The sequence below is a fragment of the Thunnus albacares genome, chromosome 17 (assembly GCF_914725855.1).
Source record: "Thunnus albacares chromosome 17, fThuAlb1.1, whole genome shotgun sequence".
Classification (NCBI taxonomy): domain Eukaryota; kingdom Metazoa; phylum Chordata; class Actinopteri; order Scombriformes; family Scombridae; genus Thunnus; species Thunnus albacares.
Window position 1 is genome coordinate 24,030,294 of NC_058122.1, and position 17,032 is coordinate 24,047,325.

Sequence of the window (17,032 nt, forward strand, 5' to 3'; positions counted from 1 at the left end):
TCGATCAATCTCTGGGTTTGTTTAAATGTGCACATTCCCTTACCATTACAACAGTGTTACTGGGAGTATTCCTCTTCTGGATTACCATGGGGATGCAGAACTACCGCAATGCATAGCACCTAGTCCCTCAGTACTATTGTGGAAACTTGTCATCAGACTCTATGACAACCAGCTGGATGGCATATTTGTATGAGTAATCCTACGCAAATGGGAGTTCCCTCTCAGAATAACTCATTGTTGTTGCCCTGGTGTTCCCCATTTTTGGTGTTTTTTTTTCCATGGTGATCTGCACAACATTTAAATGCCTTCTGTTATGAAAGTGAATGTTTATAAATGACTCACAATGCCCAAACCAAACAAAAACATATGGGGATGTGGGGCTTTTGTAATATTGATTCTGGTTTTGTCTGCTAACTTAGACCTAAAAGCAAAATACGGGTGCATCGGAGAGTTTTTGCAGACATAACATCAGTGGCTACTGCCTATGCTTGATACCGATGGTCTGATTGCCAATATGATATGAAACCTGTCTTGATATCTTTGTGGGAATCAATTTCAGTTTTAAATCATTGTGGTGAGGACATTTCTGCATTGTGAGGACGTCATGGCTGGTCATCTCTACTTCTAAAGGTGTTTTAAGGGTTAAGACTTGGTTTTAGGGTTGTGGTTAGATTTAGATTTAGATTTAGGTTAGGATGAGGGTTAGAGGGCCCTCACAAGTATAGAAAGACAAAGGTGTTGGTGTGAGTACTTTAAATACATGTGTGTCTCTCTCCGTCTTGTTTCCTACCTCTATACTGTCCAATAAAGGCAAAAAAATGCCAAATAACTTCAAATTAAAACTTAAAATACACATGTTTTGGACAGTGGTGAAAACTACACTTACTCAAGTATTGTACCTACTTGTACTTTACTCGATTACTTATATTTAATACTACTTTATACTTCTACTACACTATATTTCAGCGGGAAAAGATGTACTTTTTACTCAACTACGTTTTATTTTACTGCCATTAGTTACTTTGCAGATTAACATTTTACATAAATTACCAACAGACTGTATGATCAGTATATAACATATGATATACTGTATATTACTAGTATAAAATGCAATAGATTCTTTATATGTATTATTAAACATCACTTTATAAAATACTTCAACTCGAGCAGCTACAACATTAAAATGCTGTTTACATCATTAATAATAATACAATCATAAAAAACACTTTTGAGTACTTTTACTGTTCATATTTTAAGTGCAGTTTTTTCCCAATACTTCTATACTTTAAAAGAACAATTCTGAATGCAGTACTTTTACTTATAATAGAGTATATTTATATTACAGTATTGCTACTTAAACTTAAGTAAAGTATCTAAATACCAAAACTTCGTTTGGATCATCTCTCGCGCGCAGACGCTTGTAATTAAAGGGGATTGCGCCATCTTCTGGTTCAACTAAAACATACCACTAGATGAAATATTATGTACTAGCCTGTAAACCAGCATTCCTATTATTAGCAGTGGTGGAAAGTAACTAAGTACATTTACTCAAGTACTGTACTTTGGTACAATATTGAGATACTTGTACTTTACTTGAGTATTTCCATGTGATGCTACTTTATACTTCCACTAACAAGCTTTTAAAATACAACACATTGTTAAAGATGAAACCAGTGGTTTCCAACCTTTTTGGCTTTTGACATCTTACAAAAAGCAGTGTGTAGTCGGGGTCACATTTCACATGTCTATGAGTTGTTAACAGCTCCACCAAATAGTGATTTTTCCCTCTAAACTTCTCACATGGTTTCATTTCAATAAATGTTCAAATGATCCAATATTTCACCAAAAATCAAAGATTAGAGAAAAAGTCCAAAAACTGAAAACAGATTTGTGAATCAGAACTTTGTTTTTTCTTCTTTCCTCTCACATTAATCATCTCACGACCCCTCAGATTTATCTGGTGACGCTTTGGAGGGGCCCCACCCCTAGGTTGGGAACCAGTGGACTAAACTAGCTAACTGTATATAAAGTAGTTGAAACTAGCTCCACCTCCAGCAGCTACAACAGTAACATGCTGCTCTAACACTGATGCTTCACTATTAATAATCTAATGATGTCATATATAATAATATATCAGTCAGAGGGACCAAACCACTACTTTTACTGCAATACTTTAACTACATCAAGCTCATAATACTTATGTATTTTAGTAGGATTTGTCATGCAGGACTTTTACTCACAATGGAGTATTTTAAAACTACTGTACTGGTACTTTTACTTAAGTAAAGGATCTGAGTACTTCTTCCACCACTGATTATTAGATTGTATTATTTAACCCCTCAATCACTGTGTTAACTTGTGAAATCCTTTTATTTCATTTTTAATTAAGTTTTTCTAACTTATTTGTAACTTCTTCAAAAAAGTATGTTAAAAGTGATTTGCAAATAAATATATTTAATCACTAGAGACTCTAAATGAATGTTTATGATATGAATGTGATAAATTGAAACAAACCATGAGGGAAAAATAAGGGTATGCAGAAGCATTATATATTTAACTGAGTCTACAAGTTTTTTTTTCATTAATAAAAAAATAAAAAAAAAACAATCAAAAATATTAAATATTAATATTGAATTAAAATATAAACTACAATATTAAATATATTAATATATTTAAATTAATTTAAATAATTTTAAAATCACAAATTAAATAATTAAATACATTATTTAAATAATAATATTATGATGGTTTTAGTTATTATTTTAATGTGTTTATATATATATTTTTTTAATTATTTTATTTTATTTATTTGTTTTTTTAAAAAGTATTTATTTATTGTTTATTTATTTATAACTGTACAAGCGACGGCAAGGGAGGCTCCTGTGCGGGTGCGTGCGTATGCACGATGATATTGACGAGCACACGCACGTAGCTGTCAGTAGGAAATGCAGGCGGCTGGTGCTGGATGTGCCCCTGCCGCTCTGCTTGGACAAATTAAACAAAGAAAGTCCTTTTTGTTTCAAAATGAAAGCTTTTACCAGGACGGTAGCTTAATTTAGGCGAGAATGATCGAAGCAAGTCCGAAATAACGGAGACGCAGCAGAAACAGAAACACTATCGGCGCTGATGCTAAATGAAGCTAACTTAGCTAGCAGGTAACTTAGCTAGCTAGCTCGCCGACTGCAGGACGTTTTCTCTTCCAGGTCCTCACCCTGCTCCGCGGTCCCTGCCCTCAGTCTCGCCATTTCTTTTTCTTTTTTTTTCGTGTTTTCATTTCACGGAGGAGGTTGCGGAACCGGAGCTGTGGCGGGGGGACGCGCGGGGAGGAACCCCCTGGCTTCCCAGGCGGACGGACCGCAGTGACACGCCGGCCGTGGGTGAGTTGAGCAGCGGAGTTGAGGTCGTATTTGACCGGAGCAGCGAGGTGGACAAGGCCGTGGACGCTGCTCGTTCAGGGCCTGGCGGGGCAGGGAGTGTGTTGACTGTTAGCTGTGTTGGTAAACCATCCTGTGTGCTGAATCGGGAAGTTGAGTCGCTTCGGGAGAGGCCTGTAGAGAGGATACGATAACAAAGTGCCTGGTGTTATTAGCTGTTAGCTGTCTGCTGGCACCACAGACATTAACCTGCTTCATCAGCAAAATACTTGATCATCATGGTTGTCGGGGGGTGATTTGTTGACAACGGTGCATGCCAGTGTACTGGTACACCGGTCTGTCATCTGTAATGGTTTATTGTCATGGATGGGTTCAAAATTATTCAAGTGTGTCTTAAAACAACAGTCAGAAGCCCAAATGAACATTGAAGCATGTTTTTCTTGCTGTAATCATTCTTTCTGTTACTGACCATTAGAAGATTCCTTCATAATGGACTTACAATGGAAGTGATGGGGGACAAAATCCACAGTCCTCCCTCTGTGCAAAAATGTATTTAAAAGTTTATCTGAAGCTAATATGAAGTCCAAATGAGTCAAATCAAGTACATATCTTTCAACGTTACAGTCTTTTTAGTTCCAAAGTCCCTCTTTTTATTACTATACTTCAACCTCAGCTCAACAGGGAAACACTGAAACACAAAGAGGGAATTTGATGCTAAAAAGACTGTAAATGTGGCAGATATCCACTTGATATGACTAACTCAGACTGCTGAAGCCTCATATAAGCTTCATATCAACTTTGGCTGTGGACACACTGTGGATTTTGTCCCCCATCACTTACATTGAAAGCACATTTGAATGGGATCTTTTAATAGCCAGTATGGACAGGAGGAATGATTACAGCACTTGACTGTAGTTATAAGAAAGACTTGAAATAATGTGAACCTGTCCTTTTTTAAAATTGTGATAAAGCGGAATACTGAAGTTGTTGTAACCTTTTTGGTTTCTTGGTGTAACGTCTACTGACAGCATAGTGGTATTCTTTCCTGTGTGTTTCCTCAAAAAGTTGCTGAATTAAACAATTTTACTATAGTGGAAGTATTACCAGTGTAGCGTTAAGCAAAAAAGAGGAAATATAGCCTCAGACATTCAGTCATTACTGTTATTTAGAGTTAAGAAAACTACCTATGGCATGTGTATGAATGCACGCACACTGTCTCCCACGAATTTCCACGATTTTGAAATATAGTTCACTACTTTAACTGCTTCTCTTTTGATCTATTTTTAAGAAGAGGAACTTCATAGATAATGGCTAAACCCTCATTGTTTCTCAAAGACTCTTTTCTCACCTTTTGTGTTAGGCGTTGACCTTTTTAAAGGTGTTTATTACAAAAGTTATGACTCAATTTATAGCTGCTTTTGGGCTAAACTAAAACCGTCATGCATAATTTTCTCTCTATTTTTTAAAGGAGAGATCACAGTGGAACCATGGCCGAACTTTACACCCTATCCCCATCGCCACCTGCATTGGGTGATCCCCATGCAGCTCCATCCATCCCTCCGTCCTCATCAGCTCTTCCTGCTCCCAACAGTCCCACACAAGAGTCCACCACCAGGGAGATGCCCCTACCCAAGTCTTCCCTCTACAATGACAAGGCTTTGACTGGAAACAACGCTTCAGGGGGTTCAACCTCGACTCCTCCTCCGCCCTTGAGTCCAAAACCTGCTGCTCAGAACCCCCTCCCATCATTGGTACACGAGGCTGCTCCACAGAAAGAGGAATCAGCCGGGAAAGATGCAGAGACTGGAGCTCAAGTTATCAAACAGGAGACAAAGACCAATGATCCAGCTGCTGATACAGAGACCCCAGCACTGTCAAATGAGCCGTCAGCTCAGAGCGAAGTGCCACAGGCGTCCCCTTCTCCTGATCTTAATCCTGGTCCTAATCTCTACCCCAATGTACACGTCACCCACAACCCAAATCCCGTCATCGATGAGGGTCAACTCACAGCGAGCCAACCGCAAACTTCTGCTTGTCCTGACGTGACACCTGTTCCTCCAGCATCCACCCACGCTGCAGCTACGGCAGCAGCTGAAGAGGAGAAACCTCAGCCATCCCAACAAGCACAAAACCCTCAAAGTCAAGATCCTCCTCTGTCCCCAAAGCCCGAACCTCCCAGCACTCCCACCAGGGTCGAACACCACAGCCCTACTGTCCCGTTGATTCACGAGCCAGCCTTCGTCCTCCCGCTGCCCAACCCCAACCGCCGGCCAGCCCCGGACACCCTCAGCTACCTGGAGTCAGCCAGCCTGATGTCGGGGACGTTAGAGTCTCTGTCTGGGCTCGGAGAGGACGGAAGCTCTGTGGGCTCAGACTCGGAGATCAATGGCATGTCTGTCAGACGCACTGATAAATATGGCTTCCTGGGTGGGAATCAGTACAGCGAAGGCAGGTATGTATCAAGAGTAAGACATTAATCAATCATTCACACACCTGATCGTCATCATTCTGAAATTAGAGACACAAATTCGATGTGGTTGTTTAGAGGGAGGGGGGGGGAGGGGGGAACACACTTCCCTTTTTTTCACGCTCTGTTTCCATGCAGACACTATTTGCATTAGACGACATCAGATTAGAGCCAGAGAATTGGTTTACACAGATAGATGTAAATCATGTTTGACTATCTTCCTTTTTAATCGTCCACTTCGCTTTTTTTTTTTTCCCCCCTGAACATCCTGTTCACTCTGTCATCTATGCGCCTTTTAGGAGATTTTCCTCTCCTCTCAGTCTCACCCTCGCTTTCCTGCCGTCCCTCTCGTTCTGCTCTAAACATATCTGTCTGTCCTTTATCTCCCCTTTGTCTGACTCAGATAATGCTGAGAGCGTTTTTCGTGACTCAATATGTACTGACCGTGTGTTTCTCTGGTATCGCCCATCACACCCATCTGCTTTCTTCCTCTCTTTTAAAAAAAAAAAAAATTAGATTTGCTTCTAGTTTTTCTGACTGGATAATCGCACTTCCACTTTTGAATAATTAAAATGTTTATTGATTTTTCTGCCATGAGTAGAGGCAGTGCTTTCTGGTTTGTAGTAAGGACGTAATGAGGAGTTTAGAGTAATGTGCAAATGAATGTGGGAGAGAAGGAGAAGTAATTAGCGTCATTAGATTAGAGTCAAAGATGTTTCATTTCAAGGAGTGCGAAATGTAAATAAGTACTTCCCAGTTCTGTCGATGATGTAATCATTTTTTTTTATTACTCACCATTACAGCGAGAAGGAAGTTCGAGTTGAAGTGGCCAGACAGAGGGAGATGAAATGGCTTGATATGTTTAACAACTGGGATAAGTGGGTCAAACATCGCTTCCAGAAGGTACACAGCCGCCTTTTTTTTTTGTTTTGGATGTTTACGTTGTGGGATTTATGTTTGATCAGTTATTCTTAACATCGAGCTGTGTTGTTTGCTGCAGGTGAAATTGCGCTGCAGGAAGGGGATCCCATCGTCTCTCAGGTCCAAAGCCTGGCAGCTGCTGTCCAACAGTCAAGAGCTCTTAGATAACAACTGTGGGAAGTTTGAGGTAAAACTATTAATATAATGTTCACAAACCAAATGTCACCAAAACCACAACTGGCAGAAACATCTTTTTTTGGTTCTCCTAGTTCTGAAAAAGCTTTTTTTTTTTTTTTTTGGGCGGGCGGGCGGTGGCAGTCATGAACAAATCTACTTATATGGAAACAGATATTTTTGACCTTTCATTTTTCAAATCTGCTCTCTCAGTTCTTCAAATGTGCTTTCTCTGTCTTTGTGAAGCTCTCTGTAGCCGGTCTGAGAGCGTTCAAGGACAGTAAAGTTACTGCCTCAAAGTGGGGACTGTTGTAAAGAAGTTGTGATTTGAGTAGGGTAATTGCTAAAGGGGCGCAGGCGCTGACGTAGGAAGCCGTAAGCTTCTTATCAGGACCTGTAATCCTGCCTGTCAGGGCCCTGACTCCATATCCATGCTGGAGGGGGGCCCAGGCTCAGCTGGGTCCAGGTTCCAACAGTCCACTTAGTATTGTTCCTGTTGTCCGAGTCTAGATTTCTCTTCTACCATTTTACTTCTGATTTGTTGTTTAAGTGTCAAACAGAGCTTTGCAGTTTAATCTGCTTTGTTGTCTCATTTAGAACTTTACACCAAAAGTTACTGAGAATTAATCTAAAACTTATCTCTTTATTTCTTTCTTCTTTTTTTTAACAACAGGAGCTGGAGAGAGAACCGGGGGAAGCTAAATGGTTGGACATCATAGAGAAGGATCTACACAGACAGTTCCCCTTCCATGAGATGTTTGCTGCTCGCGGCGGCCACGGGTAAAATAAACACATCCTCACTTTGTTTGACCTCATAGGTGAACATACGTGATTGACAAGAGTAACACCTGAGTTCACACACACAGTTTTAATATTCATCAGGTTCATTTCATATGTTTAATTACTTATTTTTTTTTGCATATATCTGTCAGTTAATATACTGAACATGATACAACTAAGAAAACAATGTAAATTAGAATTTACTGCATGTATCAAGTATGAAAAACCATACTAATAAAGCATATTGATAAGGGGAAATATGAAAAATATGAAAACACAAAGCACATAAAAATATAATAAGATATATTTTAAGAAGATAAATTAAAATGTAGTTCACTTACAGCTGCAGAGAAATACTTCAAAGGCTGGATTAGACCATCAACAGTTTCTTTTTAAGGTTCCCCTTTGTTTGCATTGTTCCCTTCATGAGTCAAAGGGAAGTGAATGAACTGGTCAAGTGTTTTTTGGTGGATTTTGGCCACTGGATCATTTTGGGTTTGTTTTTTTTTGCTGGTCTCTGCAGGCAACAGGATCTGTTCCGGATCCTGAAGGCCTACACTGTCTACCGGCCTGACGAGGGCTACTGCCAGGCTCAGGCTCCGGTGGCTGCGGTGCTGCTCATGCATATGCCTGCTGAGGTAATGAAAAGGGTTAAAAGACGGGTTCACAGTTTTTCAAATGCGTCTTAAAACAACAGTCAGGAACCCAGGTGATCATTGAAAGAAGTTTTGCTGGCTGTAATCGTTCCTCCTGTTCATACTGGCTATTAAAATGTCTCTTCATAATGTTCTTATACTATAAATGATGGGGGACAAAATCCACAGTCCTCCTTTTAAACAAAAATGAAATAAAGGTTTAACTGAAGATAATATGAGGCATCAGCCGTCTGAGTTAGTCACATAAAGTAGAAATCTTCCACAGTTACAGTCTTTTTAGTCTTTGTGTCTAAATGGACAGTGTTTTCCTGAAGGATCGTTACAAAAAGAGGGATTTTGGCTCTAAAAAGACTGCAAATCGAAAGATATTGACCTGATTTGACTAATGTGGACGGCTGAAGCTTCAGATAAACTTTTTACGTACAGAACCAGGCACCGAACCCACTTTTTCGGTCCCAACAGTGATATCGGGGCTTTGGGTACCGATCCGATACCAGTGTTTAATTAATAAGCTGTATGCCTCACTGTTTGGAAAAGACTGGGATCATTCTTTTATGTGTAAGGCAACATCAGACTTGACTTAAACATTTCTTTCCTAACCTTATAAAACAAAATAGGAACAAATAAAATACATAGATATAAACATACTGAAATGTTGTTTATTAAAATAATGGTATCCGATACATGATTCAGCTATTTGAGTCAGTATCAGACTGATATCGGTATCGGTGCATCTCTGTCTGTGACTGGGGGCTCATCACTGACATTATAAAGGCTCTATATAAAGGGATCTCTTAATGTCCAGTATGAGCAGGATTACAACATGATAACAGCAAGAAAAACACGTGTCAGTGTTTATTTGGACACACTTGGGAAAATTTGTGAATCTTTATCAGTTTTGTAACGATGCCTGAACAATCTGACTGCTTTACAAAACCCTCATAGAAAATAAAATAAAATAAATAAACCAATAGGCTCAACGTTGACAAGTGCGTAAATCTGTTTCCAGTCATGAACTAGAATCTATTTTTATACCTTACAACTTCTTGTTGTGGTATCTGACTACCAGAAAACTTGAACGTATATCAGAAAACTATCTTTGACTAGACGCCTACTACAAGTAATTTCCATCCTGATGATACATGTGTGGTATTTCTTTCTATTCATCTCCTCTTATCAAACACATTAATCAGCTCACAATAGAAAGAGAGAGAGAGAGAGACAAAGAGAGTAGGCGAGCGAGAAAGCAAAACCAAACCAAAGCGTCATGCGAATCGTATTTTATCGGGGCTACTTACTAAATTAAAAATAGTAACAGGTGGCCTTCCGGTGACACTGTCGAAACACCACCGATCAGACTGTGACACGTTTGACAAGCTGTGTGATACAAACAGGACTCGGTCAAGTTGAGGTTTCATCGCTGGGGGGGGGGGACAGAGCGCGGGGGAGGAGGAGGAGGAGGAGGAGGGACGACGACCACAAGGCCTAATCTGTATTCTGACAATTCATTCACACCCAAATATTAATCTGTGTACACGGTCGGCCAGGTGTCAGTGTGGGAGTGTTAGCTCTCATAGCTGCGTGTGTTATGTAACACTGGAACGGTTGCTGTAGTCGATGCCCGCTTGCAGCAAAACAAAGTGTGTCTTTATCTCCTGAAAGTGTCACAGTTTCATTTGCATCAGTTTCCTGTTTTAACAGAAGGACGGGCCCCGTGTGTGTGTGTGTGTGTGTGTGTATAGATTTATTTATCTTGACATCGTGAAATGGATTTCTCTTGAGCTCAACACATCTTTATTTAAAGTATTATTTCACGATAACGAGAGAAGACACTTTGTCATTTTTTTTTTGTTGTTGTTGTTGTTATGGTGATTGTGACATAAATATCCTGAAATTATTTAGTCTTGTTTGTCATCTTGGTGTTTATTATCTGTTAGAATCAACAAACGAACAGAGAAGAGGAAGAGAGAGATTAAGTTAATGAATAATCTGCATATTGTTCTATTTTTTTTTTTTTTTTTTTTTTTAAAAAGAGGGAACTAAAAGTGGGAAATGATGATGTAATTATGTTTTGAGTCATTACTTTCAGGTAACATTTAAACTCCAAATGTTTTATCAACTTTTAAAGGTTATTATTTTCCTCTCTTCCGCAGCAAGCCTTTTGGTGCCTCGTGCAGATATGTGAGAAGTTTCTTCCCGGTTACTACAGCGCAGGACTGGTGAGTGAATCCACAAAAACCCCCTCATCTGTCCGTCCGTCCGTCCGTCGATTTCATCACCTTTACTGACTCGTCGTGTCTGTTTTTTTTTTTTTTTTAGGAAGCAATCCAGCTGGATGGCGAGATCTTCTTCTCCCTGTTGCGGCGTACGTGTCCCATGGCTTACCGTCATCTCAAGAAGTTCAAGATCGACCCGATTCTCTACATGACCGAGTGGTTCATGTGTATCTTCTCTCGCACCTTACCGTGGTCCTGTGTGCTGCGTGTGTGGGACATGTTCTTCTGTGAAGGTACGTCTCATATCCTCGCGTCTTAACGGGCAGCGATCGATGCTTTCGACTGTTTTGATGTTGATTTAATTATAAAACAAGAAGCGAGCAAGCAAAGTTTATTTATAAAACACCTTTCACTGACACCAGTCACAAAGTGCTTCACAGTCAAAGAGAATAAAATCAAATACAATCAAAATAAATAAAAAAAAAAAAAAACAAAGACGCCAGATGAAATATACAAGGAGAGCAGACAAAATAGACAAATTAAGATGTAGAATAACACATTATTACCCAAATGCCTCTGAGCAGATGTCCACAGTATCCAAGGACCTTAAGCTTATTGGGAGACTATTCCAGAGTTTAGGGGGCTGCCGACTAGAAAGCACGATCCCCCCAAGTCTTAAAATGTGTTCGAGGTACATTTAGGTTTGGTGTAGGGGTGCAGAAGGATAGGAGGATAAGATTCAACACTTTAATGTTTGCTTGAGTTTGTTTTTTTGTGAGTATAATAGTTTGACAGAAACATAACTTGAGTCTCTGGTTTTAGGAGTGAAGATAGTGTTTCGTGTGGGCCTGGTGCTGCTGAAACAGATGCTCGGCTCTGTGGATAAGCTTCGGGAACTACAGGGCATGTATGAAACCATGGAGCGTCTGAGGAACATCTCACCCGAGAGTATCAGAGAGGACTCGTTGGTACAGGAGGTGGGTCTCTCTCTCTCTCTTTCATTCTGGGCTTTACAGGCCGTGTTACAAAAGCAAAAACCTGCTTCTGTTCTTACTCATCGACACGAGTTATGAGTCACTTTGTCCCGTAGCGCGCAGCCTAGTAATCTCTACTTCCTCTGTCTGTCTCGTCCTTTTTTCGTCTGGTGTGTTGTCCGTCCAGATCATTACGCTCCCGGTGACAGAGTCGCTCATAGAGAGGGAGTGCAACATCCAGGTGAGGAAGTGGAGGGAGTCCAGAGGGGAGCTGACGCACCAGCCGGGCCGCCGCCTCCACGGTACGAGGGACATCTACGAGTACAAACGCCGCGCCGCCTCCATCAGCTCCGGCGGTAGTTTCTCCTTCCTGGGGAGCTCGATCCCTCCGCCGGGACCCCTCAGGGCCTCCTCCAGCCTGCTCTCGCTCCCTGGCTTCCGCAAGTCCAAGTCTCCTTTCCACTCCCAAACCAAGAAGGGCTCCTTCTCAGGGCCTTCGGGAAGAGATTCGCCACCTGTTAACCTATCATCAAGCCCGCTCCACGCCCCCATGCATAAACCACCCATTCCTCCGGGGGCAGGTCAGAGGGCGCCGGCACCCCACACTCAGAGCCCCTTAGTCGTGAGTGGCCCGTCACACGACGCCTCAGCGCCGCCGAGTGCTTCAGCTCAAAGCACATCGCCACCCAACACTCTATCTCCCTCCCCGAGGGTCGTCTCCGAGCAAGTCACCCCTTCCATCCCCTCTCCGACCGCAAACAACGCCCCTCTGCCGCCGTGTCCGGATCCAAAGAAAGAAGCGGCGGCGGCGGCGGCGGCTCCCGAGGCCGCCACGACCGGAGGAGAGGAAGAGGTCAAGAAAAAGAAGAAAAGCAAAGAAGACAAGAAGAAGGAGAAGGAGGACGAGAAGAAGAAACTGAAGGAAAAGAAGGAAAAGGAAAAGGCTGAGAAAGAGAGGCTCAGGAAGGAGAAAGAGAGGCTAGAAAAAGAGAAGAAGAAAGGGGGGAAGAAAAAGGACAAAGGGGGAGGAGGAGGAGGAGAGGCCGAGGACAAAAACGGAGCCGCAGCAGCAAGAGATTCGGCCTAGTTTTCCCACCCCGTCATTCCAGGATAATGAAAAGGGACACTGAACAAAAAAAGAGGTCAGGGGAACAAAAACCCCCAGAAACAGAGCGATTTAATAGAGGAGAAAAAAAAAAAAAAATGGGATGGCTTCCTGTATAATGCATCATTTTGAAGACTTAATATAGTCCCAGGACTATCGTGGAGAAAACTGGATCATGGTTTTAATAGCACCTCGGGGGGCTTTTTTTTTTGCCCCGTCGCTCAACGCTTTTCTTTTTTTTCACCGAGTTTTTAGTAAAAAAGATGGGACAACATTTTTTTTTTTTTTTTTTTTTTTTTTCAACTGGAGCACGAGCTGTGAATCTGAGAATAACTTTTCAGAATAAATCGCAGTCTTTAATCTTTTTAGTTTTTTAAAATTCATTTTGTTTATTTCTCTCTCTTTTTTTTTTTTTTTTTAATTAATTATTATTTTAATCAGATTGATGGCAGTGGTTGGTGAGAGAGACATCGACTTAAAGGATTGTTGCAGAAATAGTTGTGGTGCCACAGAAAATGTGTGTGTATATATATATATACTTATATATATATATATATATATATATATTAAAAAAGAAAAAGAAAAAAAAAAAGTCTACCTACAGTACAGAGGATCTTGTTAGCACTCCATAAGCCCCGTCAGTTCTCATCTGTGGACAGGTTAACTGGATGCCTGGATGGGTGGGAGGGAGGGGGTCAGAGGGGGAAGGAATAATAACCCTTGGAAGTCGTCTGAAACGCAGGCACTGAAGACAGAAATGCTAGTGATGTTGTTGGATGTTGAGGATGTATTTATTGTCATGTTAAATGTCGTGAGTGAGTGTGTGCCTTAGTAGTCTAGTGAAATGTGTTTATTGTTCTGTGTGTGTTGGGCCTCCCTGTTTTCAGCTTCCTGCTTTTTTTTTTTTATTTTTTATTTTTTTTATTATTTCTCAAACCATCATTGGATCCTTTTGTTTCCTCTGTCATTGGAATATAAATGTGACGGGTGAAATGGAGACAAAAAGGAGGGAGAAAATTAAAACAGCCACACACACACATCTTATACTAATGTAGTGGCTGTTTATTAAAGGATAGATTCACAATTTTTCAATTTTTCAGGCAAGAAAAGCTGTTTCAATGTTCACTTAGGCACCTGTTTTTAAGATGGACTTGAAAAATTGTGAACTTGTCCTTTAATGGTTCATTTACATGTGTTTTGTTTTTTTTGTCCCTGACAAAACGACACACTGGGAGCATTTTTATTGTTTTCATTTCAGGCCTCAATTTAAAATCTTGCAAAAAAAAAAAAAAAAAAAGAGGTCACAACAATTATCATTAAACTGTGGTCACGTGGATACACGCAAAACAAAAACACAACTCCAGCAGTGACTGTGCACAAGTCCTGCAGACCAAATGTCCATCCATCTGTCAAATTTAGTATTATTTTTTGCTTTGACGAACAAAAATCATATATATATATATGCATCTTATTTTAGCCAAATTTTCATTAATGGGTGAAAGGACTGGAGGTCACCGACCCATCAGAATGTGATTCAAGGTATCTAAAAAGAGAATGAAGGATGTTTTTTTTTGTTTTGTTTTATTTTATTTTTTTTGCACTTGTGATTTTGTCACAAAGCACCACTGAAGTCGACCACTCCGTTAGTTATGTAGAGATCGAGTCTCAGGGCCGGTTTCACACTTTGAAATCTGTGCCTTGACGACCAACAATAGGAAAGCCACTTGACTGGAGGTGCCAGGTGTGCCAATGTAGCATTAACCTCTGATCTTTGACCTTGTATTTATGTACAAAGTGGTTAATTTAATCAAATATAGTATATTATTAATTATTATTATTATTATTATTTTGGATCTTGACTATTTTTCTATGTGAGTAAAGAGACACCTGGTTGACTGGAACGATGGCTGACTGCACACCGTGTAGTTGCAGGGGGATCATATATATATATATATATACATATATATATATATATATATATATATATATATAGTGTGTTTTTAATTTTTAAATTTCTTTTCTCTTTTCTTTTGCACGTTAAAAGTCCTCCGCTTTTACACAGCGAACTCGATGCATGTCTTAGCTATTGTTTTTAAGTGTTTTTGTCATTGTTGGTTTTGGTCAACTTAGGCTCACGAGTCTCCAGTTTACTGAAGTGCAGTATTAAGAAAAAAAACAACAAACAAATAAAAAAAAAAAAAACACAGGCGTGAGTGAGGAGGGAGGAGGAGGGGTGGGTGGGGGGATTATAAACGGGCCTCCGACCGAACAACAAACTTTTTTGAGACGAGTGATGAGTTTAGACAGATTATTTTGGGAGCTGAAGGTCTTAATCGTACTGTATGAAATACTAAGAGGTGTTTTTTTTTTTTTTTTTTTTTTTTTTTTTTTTAAATCGGAGATCTTCAATATGTCTGTCTCACCGAGTTGTGTCGTAACATTCATGATGACTTATGAACTAACTCCTTAACTATTTACACTCAGTGTTCTGTACTGTAACATATTTATGCATACATGAAGCGGCACTGAAACCCCATCAGTATATGATGATATGATGATGATAGTGCCAGGTAGTTAGTGTAAAAACCATTCGATGGCGGGAAAAACAAAAACAAACAAAAAAAACACATTGATGCTCTTTAACTGTACTGTTTTTGTAGTTAAGGATTAGAGGGACTTTCGTGTAAACTGTAGCCAACATGTCCTCCATATTCACTGTTTTTCACTTATTTCAGGTCTTTACATAGCTGTCATTTAAATATATGAATATCACACACACACACACACACACACACACTCTCTCCCTCTTCTATTTTGACGCCAGTGCATTATAGGCACAGATTAGTGTAGTATTAGTGAGGATAATCTATGCAAAACCTTCCTCCATCAATGACTGTTGATAGTGTGTGGTGACAGCTGCACTGATTTCCATGGAGCAAAAAAAAAAAAATCCAAAAAAAAGAAGAAGAAGAAGTGTGGAATCGGCGCTCTGCTCCGCAATTTCAAGGACGAATCGAGAAAATTTCTTTCTATCGGGTCCTTTTTTTTTGTGCATTTCTTGCATCGATCCTGAAAAACACCGTCGTTCTTGATTACGTTTTGATTGGGAATGACTCCACTTGATGCAAATGTTAAAATAAAATGAAAACATAGAAGCGTTTGAGCTGGGTTTTTTTTTTTTTCGTTTTGTTTTTGTTTTTTTTTTTGTTTTCTGCCCGTTGCCGTTTTTGTCTTTTGTGTTTTTAAGTTTACATGTCACTCTCTCTCTCTCTGGCGAAAGTGAAATAAAATCATAGCTAATTGAATTCATTCCTTCAGATCTACAACTGATGTATTTAATTGATGATGATAATGACATTTGTGATGAGTAATAAACCATAATATATTAAATCATCTTGCTGTTTTTGTCTTTATTGGTGTTTTGTATGTTTGTTTACACATCAGTTGTTTTCAGACCTGGAAACAACAACACAAGCATAAATATAATATAACATTGAACAACAACACTTTAGCCTTCATAAACAATATATAAACTATTAATAAATGGTTTATAACACTATAATGTAGTTGTAAGTGGATATAAGTGTTGATTACAGCGGCAACAATTAGTCAATTAGTTGCTAACTATTAATCACAGACTATTTTGATAACTGATTAATCGTTTTGAGTCATTTTTTAAGAAGAAAATTCCCAAATTTTCTGATTGAAGCTTCTTAAATGTGAATATTTTCTGGTTTCTTTAGTCTTCTGACAGTAAACTGAATATCTTTGGCTTGTGGACTATTGATCAGGACGTTTTGGGTTTTGTGATCGACATTTTTCACCATTTTCTGACATTTTATGAACCAAACAGCCAATACATTAATCAAGAAAATAACTGCCAGATTAATTGATGATGTAAATAATCTTTAGCTGCAGCTCCAGTGTTGATTAATGTATTTGTCAACCACTTTCATATAAGTGGAGGTTGATGTATAAACAGATAATGAATGACAATAAAAGTAAAACACATTTATAATAACATAATATGTCTTAATAGGAGAAGTTACAATCATTGTTGATAAGTCACTTCCCGTTACAGTTTCCAGTATATTATGGGATGTTTTGCAAAAGTGAAAAAAAGTGAAAACAATTCATTGCTGGTGCTTATTATTCATGAAAATACTAAAGATGTGTTCATAATTTTGTTAAAACTGTGTCTCCAAACGCTGCAGGAACCTTAATTGAGTTGTGGGTGTAAACTAGTGAAAACTGGAATTAGAAATGTATCTTTATACCTCTTTTTTTCTTGGGGTTACATGTGTGAAAATGCAGGATGGATAAAATTATGCAAAAAAATATCATTTAATCATGAGAATGAAATTG

General features: G+C 39.4%; 1 protein-coding gene across 1 annotated transcript; it reads left to right on the top strand.

The window, feature by feature from the left end:
• The first annotated feature begins 2,913 nt into the window (after positions 1–2,913).
• On the top strand, positions 2,914–12,931 carry LOC122966394 (TBC1 domain family member 10A-like). Its single transcript, XM_044330576.1, has 10 exons — positions 2,914–3,377; positions 4,843–5,826; positions 6,645–6,744; positions 6,842–6,949; positions 7,610–7,716; positions 8,240–8,354; positions 10,526–10,591; positions 10,692–10,881; positions 11,411–11,565; positions 11,750–12,931. The coding sequence occupies exons 2-10, from the start codon at positions 4,862–4,864 to the stop codon at positions 12,647–12,649; spliced, it is 2,706 nt and encodes a 901-aa protein (XP_044186511.1). The 5' UTR covers positions 2,914–3,377; positions 4,843–4,861; the 3' UTR covers positions 12,650–12,931.
• Positions 12,932–17,032: the final 4,101 nt, after the last annotated feature.

Coding starts and splice junctions, on each gene's coding strand:
- LOC122966394 (XM_044330576.1), top strand. CDS start 4,862: ATGGCCGAACTTTACACCCTATCCCCATCGCCACCTGCATTGGGTGAT. Junction 8,355..10,525: donor TCATGCATATGCCTGCTGAG/GTAATGAAAAGG, acceptor TCTCTTCCGCAG/CAAGCCTTTTGGTGCCTCGT. Junction 10,592..10,691: donor GTTACTACAGCGCAGGACTG/GTGAGTGAATCC, acceptor TTTTTTTTTTAG/GAAGCAATCCAGCTGGATGG.